The 12,132-nt window shown below is 42.6% G+C and overlaps 1 protein-coding gene across 2 annotated transcripts in view; it reads left to right on the forward strand.

The window, feature by feature from the left end:
* The window catches only part of LOC144481817 (ceramide synthase 6-like), a 97,304-nt gene extending 85,382 nt beyond the window's left edge, over window positions 1–11,922 (forward strand). For both annotated transcript variants that reach the window (XM_078200969.1, XM_078200970.1), the window contains one exon: window positions 4,684–11,922. In XM_078200969.1, coding sequence (XP_078057095.1) covers window positions 4,684–4,845 — 162 coding nt within the window. In that variant the 3' untranslated portion in view covers window positions 4,846–11,922. The remainder of the gene's footprint in view (window positions 1–4,683) is intronic.
* The last annotated feature ends 210 nt before the right edge of the window (window positions 11,923–12,132 follow it).

Genomic DNA, 12,132 nt, shown 5'->3' on the forward strand with positions numbered 1-12,132 from the left:
CTGCTCTCCCCCATCTGCTGCCTTAACCAGCCCGAAGCTGTGAAAGGCATTTGCATCACTGTCAATATACTGTCAAACCCGGGCTTTAACTGCAAGCGATAGGAGAAATTGAACTTCCTGGCTTGTTCCACAGATTGGAGGCCTATTTGATGCTGTTAGCTGATCCCCAGTGAGCCAAAGGCACTGAGTTACATTGATATTGCTGAAGATGAGGAAGTTAAGAGGTGATCTAATTGTGGCATTTGAAATGTCAGGAATTGACTGGCTCAATGAGAGAATGATGCGTCACTCTTTTTAAAAAAAAACAAGTAGAACAAAAGAACAGAACTTTCACATTTGAGCGGATCTGTTACAAGTGAATGTGGGAAAGATGTGCGCATATACAGGTCATTAACCCTGAAGGCCACATCTGGCAGGATGATTCCTGGAGAAAGTGCTGTTGGGGTGGTACAGAACTACCCTCCGGTCTGTAAAGACAAACAATCAGTAAGACTTTGTTCTATCTTCTTCTTAGTTCTTACAACCACAACTGAGCAATTCATTCCCTCTGTCCCGCCTCTTGCCCCAATGCTTATCGCACTGCTGTGCATGTGGACAGCACCTTCCAACTCCACGACCACTGCCATCTAGAAGGACAAGGGCCAGCAGATACACACAAACACCACCACCTGCAAGTTCCCCTCCAAGCCACTCGCCACCCTGACTTGGAAATATATCAGCCGTTCCTTCGCTATCGTTGGGTCAAAACCCTGGAATTCCCTCCCTAACAGCGCTGTGGGTGTACCTACACCACATGGACTGCAGTGGTTCAAGAAGGCAGCCCATCGCCACATTCTTAAGGGGCAATTAGGGATGGGCAATAAAAGCTAGGCTAGCCAGAGACGCCCCCATCTTGTGAAGGAATATTTAAGAGGGGTTTTCATGTGATTTTCGTTTCCAATGGAAAGGGTACCTCCTCTATTGAGACATGCACACCATTTCTCTCTCAGCTGCTCTTTCAGTTAGTGGGGTTTTTAAAAAAATGTTGAACTGTTTGTATTATGCTGCCACCATCATTGTGGATTAATGGACCTGAGGTGGCCAGCTGCTTTTAATCTCGACTAAAGAAAGTTCCAGAGAAAAGTGAAAGTCTCGAGGTTTCGAACCTTTCCTCGAGTGGCTTTCTCTTTTTTTTTTGGCATCGACATGAGTACATTCATGTGTAAATATGCTTTCTCTGGTATCTGCTCATGTTATTTCGAACAAATGTAACTAGGCTGCTTTTTTTTAAAAAAGAAGAACGATAAGTTTATTTATTCTGCACTGCGCAATCTAATGTGCCAGTACAAATATTTACTGACTGAGGTGGAGAAAGAGAGAGAGGGGGTGGTACTTTTCTACAGTAATGTACCTGGACGGTCGCTGGCCCCCTTATCGGGTTGTCTAATCCAGGTATAATCTAGGGGAGGGCAATACCCCCCGGTTTCGGGTGGAACTTGACTGCCAGAGTCTCATGGGTGGGACGTACAACAGTTTGCAAGTCAATCCAGTTCCTCCTCCTCCTCATCTGTCACATTCCTTTTACCTTTTTAAACTTTTTACCCTTCTAAATGTTGACCTGCATTTCTGAAACTTAAAAAAAACAGTATATTCATGAATTGAACTCCTCCTTCTAAAAGGATCAAGCTTTCCAACAGCCGGTTCGATCACAGCTGTTGTCTCCTCTCTTCAGTAATGTTTTATGCGTCACTTTTTCCCCCCCGTCCTCCCCTCATTTTCAAATCCGAACAGTTTAGCACTTGAAGCCTACATCTCAAAACCCTGTTCATGAGGGGAGATCTAATAGAGGTGTACAAGATTATGAAGGGTATAGATAGGGTGAACAGTGGGAAGCTTTTTCCCAGGTCGGAGGTGACGATCATGAGGGGTCACGGGCTCAAGGTGAGAGGGGCGAAGTATAACTCAGATATTAGAGGGATGTTTTTTACACAGAGGGTGGTGGGGGCCTGGAATGCGCTGCCAAGTAGGGTGGTGGAGGCAGGCACGCTGACATCGTTTAAGACTTCCTGGATAGTCACATGAGCAGCCTGGGAATGGAGGGATACAAACGATTGGTCTCGTTGGACCAAGGAGCGGCACAGGCTTGGAGGGCCGAAGGGCCTGTTTCCTGTGCTGTACTGTTCTTTGTTCTTTGTTGTTCATCCAAAACTAGATGGTGTGCGGGAAGCCTTTTGGCAAATTGGTGGTGCTGTTTTACAAGCCACATTCCCGGCATTGTTAGACACACGCTGCACACTCTTACACACTTAATGCAAATCGTGAATATTTCTGCCTGCAAATGGCAGCTTTTCTCTCTGCTCTCAGCCTTTTTTTCTCTGAAGCATTTCCGATAAGTTCTGTTCCCCTGAGGTGTTGGAAGTTGCACCGCTATCGCTTTGTTTCGCTATTTTTAAAAAAAATTAAGTATTCATTCCTGGGAAACTTGTGCAAACCAAGACATTCTTTTTGGTCTGTTTTCTAATGGCTTATAACTCGTGCTGCAAATAATTTTGGTTCGATCGCCAACAAATCAGAAGCACTTGTTCTCGGTGGCGAGACTACCAAGAGCAGTGTTTGAACTATCACCAGGTAGGGTGGGTATTTCCAATTGCCAGCATTTTATTGTTGTAGTGCCTAGTTTTATTTAAAGCACCCCTGCAGGGGTCAAGTCTAGAGCTTCTTTTGTTTTTGGGGTTATGGTGCCACCTGCTGAGTTATTTGGGAATTGCAATAATTATGGAAAAATTACCACACAGTAGGAGGTGGGTTATGACAATTAGCTATGGTTAGTGTTTGTCCTTTCAGCCCTGGTGACCTGAATTAATGGGAATTTTGAGTTGCAAACCATTCGGTGCCCCATGCTCTCCACAAGGAAAGAGAAATATCCCTGGGGCATATTGCCTGGGGGCAATATAATGTTGGGACTTTGTAGCCACTTGTAGGAGCTTGGGGAATGAGGCATCCCCTTGGGAATGCCGCAGGGTGTGTGGGCAGCGGTGACACCCCGGCCCCTTTTGGGAGAGAGCATCATCGTGTCAGGCCTTTCTGTTGTGACATGGTTGCTAGGTGACAAGCAATCTTGGCTCAGGATCATTGTTCTTGAGGGCCGGATGAAAAGCAAAGCCAAAATATAAAATGGGAGCAACTGTTGAAGAGCAAAATCCTCTTTGCAACAGAGAGTTGCAAAGTCTGGCAGCAGTATCTCCCCACACGTAACTTTTAGGAATGACTTTAAAAAGTGTCTGTAAGCACCCCAGAGTTAACTTGCCCTTGACACCCAAACGTAGCGGAAACGTATTTTTAAAGAGAGCTTTAGCATTGTATGCAAGTGTTTGCTGGTCCAACTACTAGCTTATTTCCAAGACAGTCTTGCTATGGGCTTTACTTTCTAGAGTGCAATATTTGCACATAAGTTTAATTTAATTTCTTGAATGTTTTGCCTGGTTCAATGCATTATTTGTTTTGTTTGAGGCCAGCTACAGTGAACGGGGCTGAATTAATGCTGTGGGAATTGCCAATTCCCTTGCAAGTTAGACTCAGTAACTTCTACAAGCTTCCCTTTCCTTGTCAGTGCTTGCAAATTCCAACAGAACAATCCCAGTTGAATAATCTTGGTTTTCACTTGTGCAACATTTATAAACGGTCCTGATGGCAAGGCTGTAATTGACTTGTGTAGTTTTGCCATTTCATAACTTCTGATAAGATTTCTTTATACAATTGAGTGCAAAGGCATTTCATCCCTGCCCAAGGGCAACCGTATTTCCTTGTCTTTAACCACTTCACACCTTACATACCTAACCTTTTGCAGACTCCTAACACTCAAATTTATTCAGTGATTTGTTGACGGGATGCTGTTGTATTTTTATTAATCTGCGGGTGGTGGTCTGGAGCTAATAGAGGGCATCAAAGAGCGAGTGGATACAGCTTCAAATCTCCCTTTCGCTCCACTGAGCTCCTGATCTCAGTCACGCTGCCACTGCCTGAGGCCAAATCTTCCTTCGTAGGGAATCACCACTGCCACCCAGCTCAAATTGGCTGATGGGCCAAAGAACACTGGAGGCCGAGGAATAGGGCAACTCCTTGTCTGCTGCCCGCTCAGTACACAGCCCAGGAAAAGCACAATTCTGCAGAAACCCATTGAAGATTTAACAGGAGTTAAATTTGACAATTCCTATCTTCCAAATTTAGCCACACTTTGCATTTGTGAAATTTTTGGAAGCGGGACAATTGGGGTGTTGCAAAGTTCTTATCTTTTGAATTGTGCTTTATGTTAATCCTCCTCGAGCTTTGATGTTGTGCACCATTCCCAAAGTTGAATGTCAACCACTGGTTGCATGGAAGTGTCCTCTTTCTTTCTCTTTGTTATGAGGGGGGTGGGTAGCACTTTGCTTCAAGCTTGGCTCAGCACCTTCTCAGCATGGATCCAATGTAATGAGAAGCTTGCCTAGTTAGAGAATTGGTCCAGACCACAAACCTGAACCTCTGTGGTGCTGCAGCGGGTAACTAACACAAATGGAGAGGTGGGAGTTTGACCCAGATGACAACTTGTATTTTTTTTTAGTTGTACGATTCCAGCTTTTGAAAATGATTTTGATCGATGAGGAGGCAAACTGCGTAACGACCTGATGATGCATAAATATCATTCAAATCTTCTCTTCAATGCAGGTCTCGAAGGATGATCGCAGCGACATTGAGAGCAGCTCTGACGATGACGATTCCATGACTAACGGCACAAAACTCCATCACCACAATCCCTCCAAAGGAGCCAACAGCACCAATGGAACCAATGGTCACCTCACCACTGGGTCATGGGCAGGAGACCATTAGTCTCCATGAACTGTGGAACATGGGTTAGGCGCAGATGGGACAGCCTCACGGAAAACAACCAAGCACTGGACAGTTTTATTTTTTAATTTAAAAAACTGGGTGTTGCTGCGTGGGATCTGAGACAGGCTGCCTGTTCAGTAACTTACACCTGCAAAGCATACAGGCATCTTCCCTTTATTCTCGTTCATTGTTCTTTAGCAATATGAGGAATTGAAATGCAGCTTTTAAATGGGAGTGGCTGGAGCTAGACTGAGGATTCTATCCCTCCAGCTGATCCCATTTAACAACCTGCAGTGCTTTAAATGGGTTTTGTGCAATTTGTCGAATTGCTAAAGGTATGGTTTACATTTCAGGCCTGTTATTGTTGTATTTCCTCATCCTATATTTTGTAACTTGTTGGTGCAAAGAGACAAGTTGAGTCGAGAGAGAGCCAGAAAACTGATAGAAAAACCAAGAGGATTGTGTGATCAGTCTTTACTGGTGGGGCTTCAAAGCAGGTCACTCCAGATGTTGCATTGGTGCTTGAATTCTCACCGTCCCTGCTATGTTGGGTATTTTGTATAAAGGAATTGAGTAATCTATAAATCCAAAGAATCCGGAGTTATGGGCACGGGTCCAAATTGTCATTTTTGTCATTTCACTGTTGATCCAAATATTGAAGCACAGCTTTGTATTAAAACACTAGATTCTGGTGAGCAGCTGTGTGTGTGTGAGAGTGTGTGTGTGAATGCACACTGCGAACCCTCTTGATAAATTGGATGCTGAGGGAGGGAACTTTCCGCTTGGCCTCCTATGTAGTATTTAGAGCGGTCAGTTAATTTTGTTTCCGTTTAATACAAAGTAATTCCACTTGTGTGGTTTGCGGAACCAAAAGACAACTATCACATTGCTGATGCTGGGCAGTCCCCAGCTGCCACATTTCATTGGAAGAGCTAAAGCCAGTCGCCCTGGTGTTACAGCAGCGTATTGGAGGGATGATGATGATGATTCCTATGTGTTTTCAGTCACAAAAAGCAGGCAATCCTCTGAACTATGTTTTCATTTAATTTTTATTGATTGGATTGGATTGGAAACTAATTTCTCCCCAACTAGTGATGGCTCATGGTTATAAAGATTTCAGTGCTGTCTTGTACTAAAGCGGGGGTTATATTTTTTGGATTCTGGTCAAATCACATCTCGATGAATGGAACATTTTAAAAAAAAATTATGCTGATTTTCTTTTTTAATTGTCTTTGAAAAATAATCCACCCCAAATGTCTGATTTTTTTTTTCTAAGGGGTGGTGTTTGGATGTTGCTTGAACTTGCTCTTGGGCTTACTGACCCTTGGTGTATTCCTCAAGATAAGACTGCTTTTAGACGTTTCCATACTTGCTGCAAATAGCTGTTAATGTGTCTCACTCCAGGCAAGGTTGCCGCGAAATGAGCATTTGTGTGAAAGCCGTTCTGATCAGTTTGTTTGCAAGTTACAGAGTTCATCTTTTTAAACTTTAAAAAAAAATGCAGCAGTTGCAGCAACCTGTTTTCTTGAAAAAGAAAAAAGATTTGTCTTTCCTTGCGGTTCTGTGGCAATGCAGGGTCTGTGGAAGTACTGGTTCAAGGGAGATGAGAGTTGTTTAAGCAAGTTGAATTTCTGAGCCCTGATTTGCTTTTTTGTATTTCAAGTGAAGACGTAAATTATATTGATGTGAAGCAAATACACAGTACAGCGTCATTTTGGTGTATTTTTCTTTTTAAAATTCAGTATCTGGCCCTGGAAGCAGTTTTTGAATTTGATGTCCTCTATCCCCCTTGCAGCTTTAGATTGTTTAGATTTTTTTCCTTTTTCAAGTATTAAATTTTTGTGAGGCTAAAGTCCTTTTTTGAACTATCCGCCACTCCTCCTCTCCCCCACCCCAACATCTGTTGGGCTGCAGCCAAGAGAGCGGGAGGGCGAGTGGAATTGTGCCCAGCACTCTGAGCACTGCTGCTATGTTTTGGCAAGGGGATGAAGTCCATATTCAAATATTCAGTCTGTAGCTGACATTCCGAGCAGCATTCCTTGTTTCTTCCCCCACCATTTATTCTCTCCTGGGGCTGCTGACTCTTGCTGGAGGGTTGTTCAAAAGGTGCCAGCAGCTCTTTGGATGTTGCCCATGGTGTCCTATTTCTTGCCTGGGCTTTTGGGTTTGGCTGGATTGTTCTCCTCCACTTGCCTGCTGTCCACACGCAGAGGTCACTGGAAGAAAGATGGTGAGCAAGGAGAACTGCTTTCCCCTGTAGCCTGGAAACTGAAGTCAGTCACATTGCTAATCTGGCTGAGATGAGCTAACTCCACACAGACCAGGGATCAAACTGGGGCCTGCTTTGATTTTCATGGCTCCGGTACCTGTTTTGACTGTCAGACTGCAATCTGACTCGCCCACCTTCTCGAGACCTTTCTGTTGCCAGCGAAACATTCCCCTCCATGAGGGTTAGGTCTTAAGTAAGCTTTCAGGTTTCTGTCACTGTAGTGTTGGTCATAATGTTCTTTATGGTAACAGATTGCATCTTGTTTACTGAGCGTTTGGAAGCACGGTTTCAAGATGGCCAGTCGAACAGCTAATGTACAGGGTCAGTAAGTCAGTGTTCAAGAATGAGATGGAAGGGTTTTGGTATTTCTATGTGAATACTTGTTCATTAACCTCCCCTGCACTCTATTGTCAGCCTGATCTTTATCAGGATAGCATAAAGCTGGTGACTCTTCTAACCAAATGTAAGGTCCAAGTTATTCAACCACCAAGCCCATCATTTTGGGCCAGTTTGCGCGCATGGATGGTGTATGAAGTCTGTAAGGGATTGTTGCCATGCTGCCTCGTGCTTTTTCTTCTATCTTCTCCTCATTTCACCCCACCCCCCCATCAGTTCCATCATATGAAAATTGGAGACCTTTTGAGTAACCGTTTGCAACCAGCATCAATGCCATTGGCTGCTGGAGTACTATTCCCTCAATACATTTCACCCGACGCACCCTCGGGCAGAGTGACACTACAGCCTGATGACTTACTTGTTTAATGGCACTTAATTTGATGAAGGCTGACTGGTGGATCAAATCTCTAACCTGGTGCAATGCATTACTGCTCACTGTTTGAAAACGGGGTCTGAGGCAAAGAGCTGTGTAAAAGTCTGAATTAAACTGACAGTTTCAAGTACTGATGTTTGCTGAAGGGGGTGTAATTATCCATATTGCATGGGTAATCTGAAACCCTTGGTGTTTACTTGTGGTTCTTGTCATTTGAGTTCAGATCCGTTTCATCAGAATCACTTGTACCTAATATATTTTTACATACACAGCACTGCTAAACACAACCAGAAAAATTAGGTTTGCCACGTAGAAAGTGAGGCTTTTCTGGTGCTGCTGGGAAGGGGATAGACTAAATTTCTGGCTCAACATTGCTCTGTGTATACTGGATGTAAAATTATGCATTGTGTGTTAGCTGCAAGTTATCCTAAGTATCTCACAATACCCCCTGATCTAGAGACTTGAATTGTTAACCACCGAGCCCCCATTAAGCATTAACGCAATACATTTTGGCTATTAGGTTCAAGGATTATAGATAGTGTCAAGGAGAGATTTTATTTTTTGTTTTTAGAATCTAGTTTATACAGCATCAACGGGTTTATATATTGGGGTAACAAAGGAATGGTGTTTGTAAGTCAAATTTCTCATGAGTTGTGCTGTATTTAAACCCTATAGACAGGGATGTTCTTTAAAGGATGTGACCTCTGCATCCAATTTGTGTTAATTTCTGGAATCTGAAGTCTGTGTTAAGGTCCCTAATGTGGAATGACCACAAAAGATGCCTCTCTGGACCCTTACAATTTGTGCAGGAAATGTACAGAATACACGGAGTTCCATGTGATTTCACCCAATAAACAATTGATTCTGAAACTCCTTCTCATCTGGCAGTGCTCTTGCTGACAAACTCCAGAGAATAATGGGAGATGACTGGAAACCAGAACTTGGTTCCACTTGCATTTCTGTTGAAGGCTGCACTTCAAATGGTTTTGACCTGAGGGGACACGCTCATTATTAAAGCGCACATTTATAACCTGCCCTTCCCTCCCCATGTAAACAAGGTGATCTGTTTTTTTTTTCCCACATAGCATGGTCTTCTATCAGCTAAGTTCACAAAACGGTTCTTAACTAATCATCAATACATGGGGGGTCCTGTAAAGCACTGAAGTTCCTTGAAATATACAGCCTGTGATGTTGAGATTCCATAATCCATTCTCCAGTTTTCAGCTTTCTGGGGGCAGCAGTATAATGTGGCTTTGGGTTATAATATAACAAACCCACGCTTTCTGAGTTGGATTATAAATAGAAGTGATGCTGCTGGGCCTGCTTAGTGGAGAGGTGGAAGGGAGTTTACAATCAGGACATGTGGTGCAGGACATTTGATTTCTGTAATAAAGTATGTGTTTTTACTTTTTAATATTTATGTTGGCACTGATGAAACATCACCAGAACTAAATTGTGGCAAATCACACCACCACTTGGCTGAAATGGTGCACTAGTCCCCCTGAAAAGCTGTGGACTGAGGGGGCAATGTTGTTTTAACGGAGAGCAAAAAATACTTTGTGTGAAGTAATCTATTCAAATCCCTCCTTTATTTCTTTGCAGACAAAATAGATACCAAATTATGTTTCCTCAGTGCAAAAACAGGCTTGTAAAATGCCTTGTCAGTTTTTAAAATTCAGCCAGCGGAGATTCCAAGCGTGTATTGTCCATCTAATTTGAGGCTGGCTACAGCTCGCGTTTAATCCTAGCTGGTGCTAAGCTTTTTAAGTAAATCCATTAAATACATAATGCAGTCTGGCCAGGAAGCCTGCGGTAGCAGGCCTGACTTTAGGTGAGAGCAACTAAACGCCTCCTCTCCTGAGGAAAAAGAGAAAATAGCCCAAGCATTCTTCTGGGAAGAAGAATTATCTTTTTTATTCCTTCCCTCCAGCCTGCCTACTACCAAACAATGTTTCCTGTCGAATCCTTTTCTCTTTTTGTATTTGTGTATACAGAATGTTGCTGGCACTTTTTTAGTCCCTTTTCTGGTTCTGAGTGTTATTTGTGTTTTTATAAAACTTTTTTTTTAAAAAAAGCCTGAGCTGAAGGAAATGATTAAGTCTGAGTTCTACCAATCAGGCGATGGGGAAGAAAACCCAAATTTGAATTATTGTCTCCCTTTTGCTCTCTGTTTTGGATTTCACCTGAGCCACATTTGAACTTTAGCCTCGTAATTCTCTGCCAGCTTTTTATTATTCTGCATGTTGTGTCAGTTTTTGTCTGTGGAAGTTGTGTTCATGGAAATTTCTGGATTTCAGGCACCCTTTCTCTGGAAGATTTGTCAAGCTCATTGATACGAATGATGTCAGCAAGTGTGTCTGTGTTGTGACCGAAGCAGATGCAATTGTTCTTGCATCACATGACTGATCAAATGTGAGGATACTTTAACATTTACAGTGAGATCCTGAGCTTCTCGCTGCATTGTATATTCTCCAGTTTCCATGACTGGCATGAATTGGTGACAGAATAACAATGTGTTGCCCTGCTGTCTGGTCATTTCTCATGTGACTCCTTTTTGGTTTTTCTTTAACTTTGTTGAAGGGAAAAGGGGGTGGGGGGGGTTCACGATAGCCATGTTCTAATTCTGGGCAAGACCTAGCACTAGTGCTATGCCACTCTTGTGCCTACATTGTTACCATCCAAGTCATTATTCGATGCATAATTTGATTTGGGTGTTTCGAGATAACACTGACTCAGACGTTAGCTGTGTAATACGATGTGTGCAGCCTGGAAAAGCTGGGATGGAGTTGGGACCAATGGATCCTCTGGCTGTGCTGGAGATCCCGGAAATACAATAGCATTGATTTCAAAATTGCAAACTGGATATCATTTTAAATAAAGTGACTTTGTCTATGTAACATTGCTTACTTTATTAAAAGATTTACAATTTAAATCAATCTTTTGAATGGACTGGTCTCTTTTAATTTTTGTAATGCCATCTGGACCAGTCATAATACAGTGATGGAACTTGTAAAAGTATGAGCAATAACTGGACGTGCTATGTCATGGTTAATTCTGGTTGCGCTGTTTCATTGAGGCGAACGGTTCAGCAGTGATTGTTTTTTTTCCTGTCCTAGTATCATAACATCTGTGATGCCCCACACTATCAGCCATTTGGAGTTTGCCATAAGGCGGCCAGAAATTTAAAGAAAAAAAATTAATTGGTCCAAAATGGAATGTAATTACTTTATTTTTTTTAACCTAAAGACTCATCAGTGATATTACTACCTGCTGTGGAATGGAGCCAGGCCCAATCAGTGGGTTAGCCAATCTCAACATAGTGTTGGAGGAGAGGGGGAAAGGAGCACAACTGGTAGACAGGAAAACAGTCAGAATTTCCAGGTTATTGAAATTCCTGGGTGCGAGGAATGGCTTTGTAGTGTAAGGTGTGGAGAGTGTGTGGAAAAACTGTACCCCAGCAAGAGTTGTGATCATTGGGAGGTGAGAACACCCACCATCACCCTTGAGTGTTTCCATTTTGTGGGGGAGGTTCTAATTGTTGACAGCATGTAGAATATACCTTTGTAGTGGAAATAGATAGTTAATCGACTATAATGGATGCCTGAACTGGGAAGGAAAAGCCAATTCGGTCTTTGTCGGATGTGGCACCAACTGTTTTGGTTTGTTTTCATGTTGAACTGTTTAATATTACTTTTCAGTTTTACTGTGCCTTTTTTCAAACCCTGCAGCATGGTTGCTGCGTTCTTGAGCCCTAGCCAGCCTATCACTGAAAGAAGCATCGAGTCACAAGCACTCCAGTAATTAGATCAGAGTGGCTTTAGCGATGGGAGTGATTTGGGGAAGGACAACTTTAATAATTACCAAAATAAATATTGTCTTGCATTTTAAATCAATGCATCAAAATTTCTGTCAATACAGACTAATGTTTGCAAGACAACAAGCTGTGGATGTGTTGGTGGAGGTTCTTCTGTTTGTTCTTGTTAATTCAATGTGTTTTTTTTACTGGATACACTGCAATAAAAGTGTCATTAAATATTTTAAATTGCATATTGCCATTTTATTTTCTCTCAATTGATTTGAATCTGAACTGAAACCTCATTCTAGAGAGATTCTGTATGTTTGATGGCCAAGTCGCCAGTTGATCGGGATAGATGTCGGTGTATAGCCCTTTCCGAAGTTGTCATTTCCGAATCGGGATTGCTCAGTCATTGAGGTAGGTTAGGCACAAAATGGGATTTTGTGACCTTGC

The sequence above is a fragment of the Mustelus asterias genome, chromosome X (assembly GCF_964213995.1).
Source record: "Mustelus asterias chromosome X, sMusAst1.hap1.1, whole genome shotgun sequence".
In the NCBI taxonomy this organism is placed as follows: domain Eukaryota; kingdom Metazoa; phylum Chordata; class Chondrichthyes; order Carcharhiniformes; family Triakidae; genus Mustelus; species Mustelus asterias.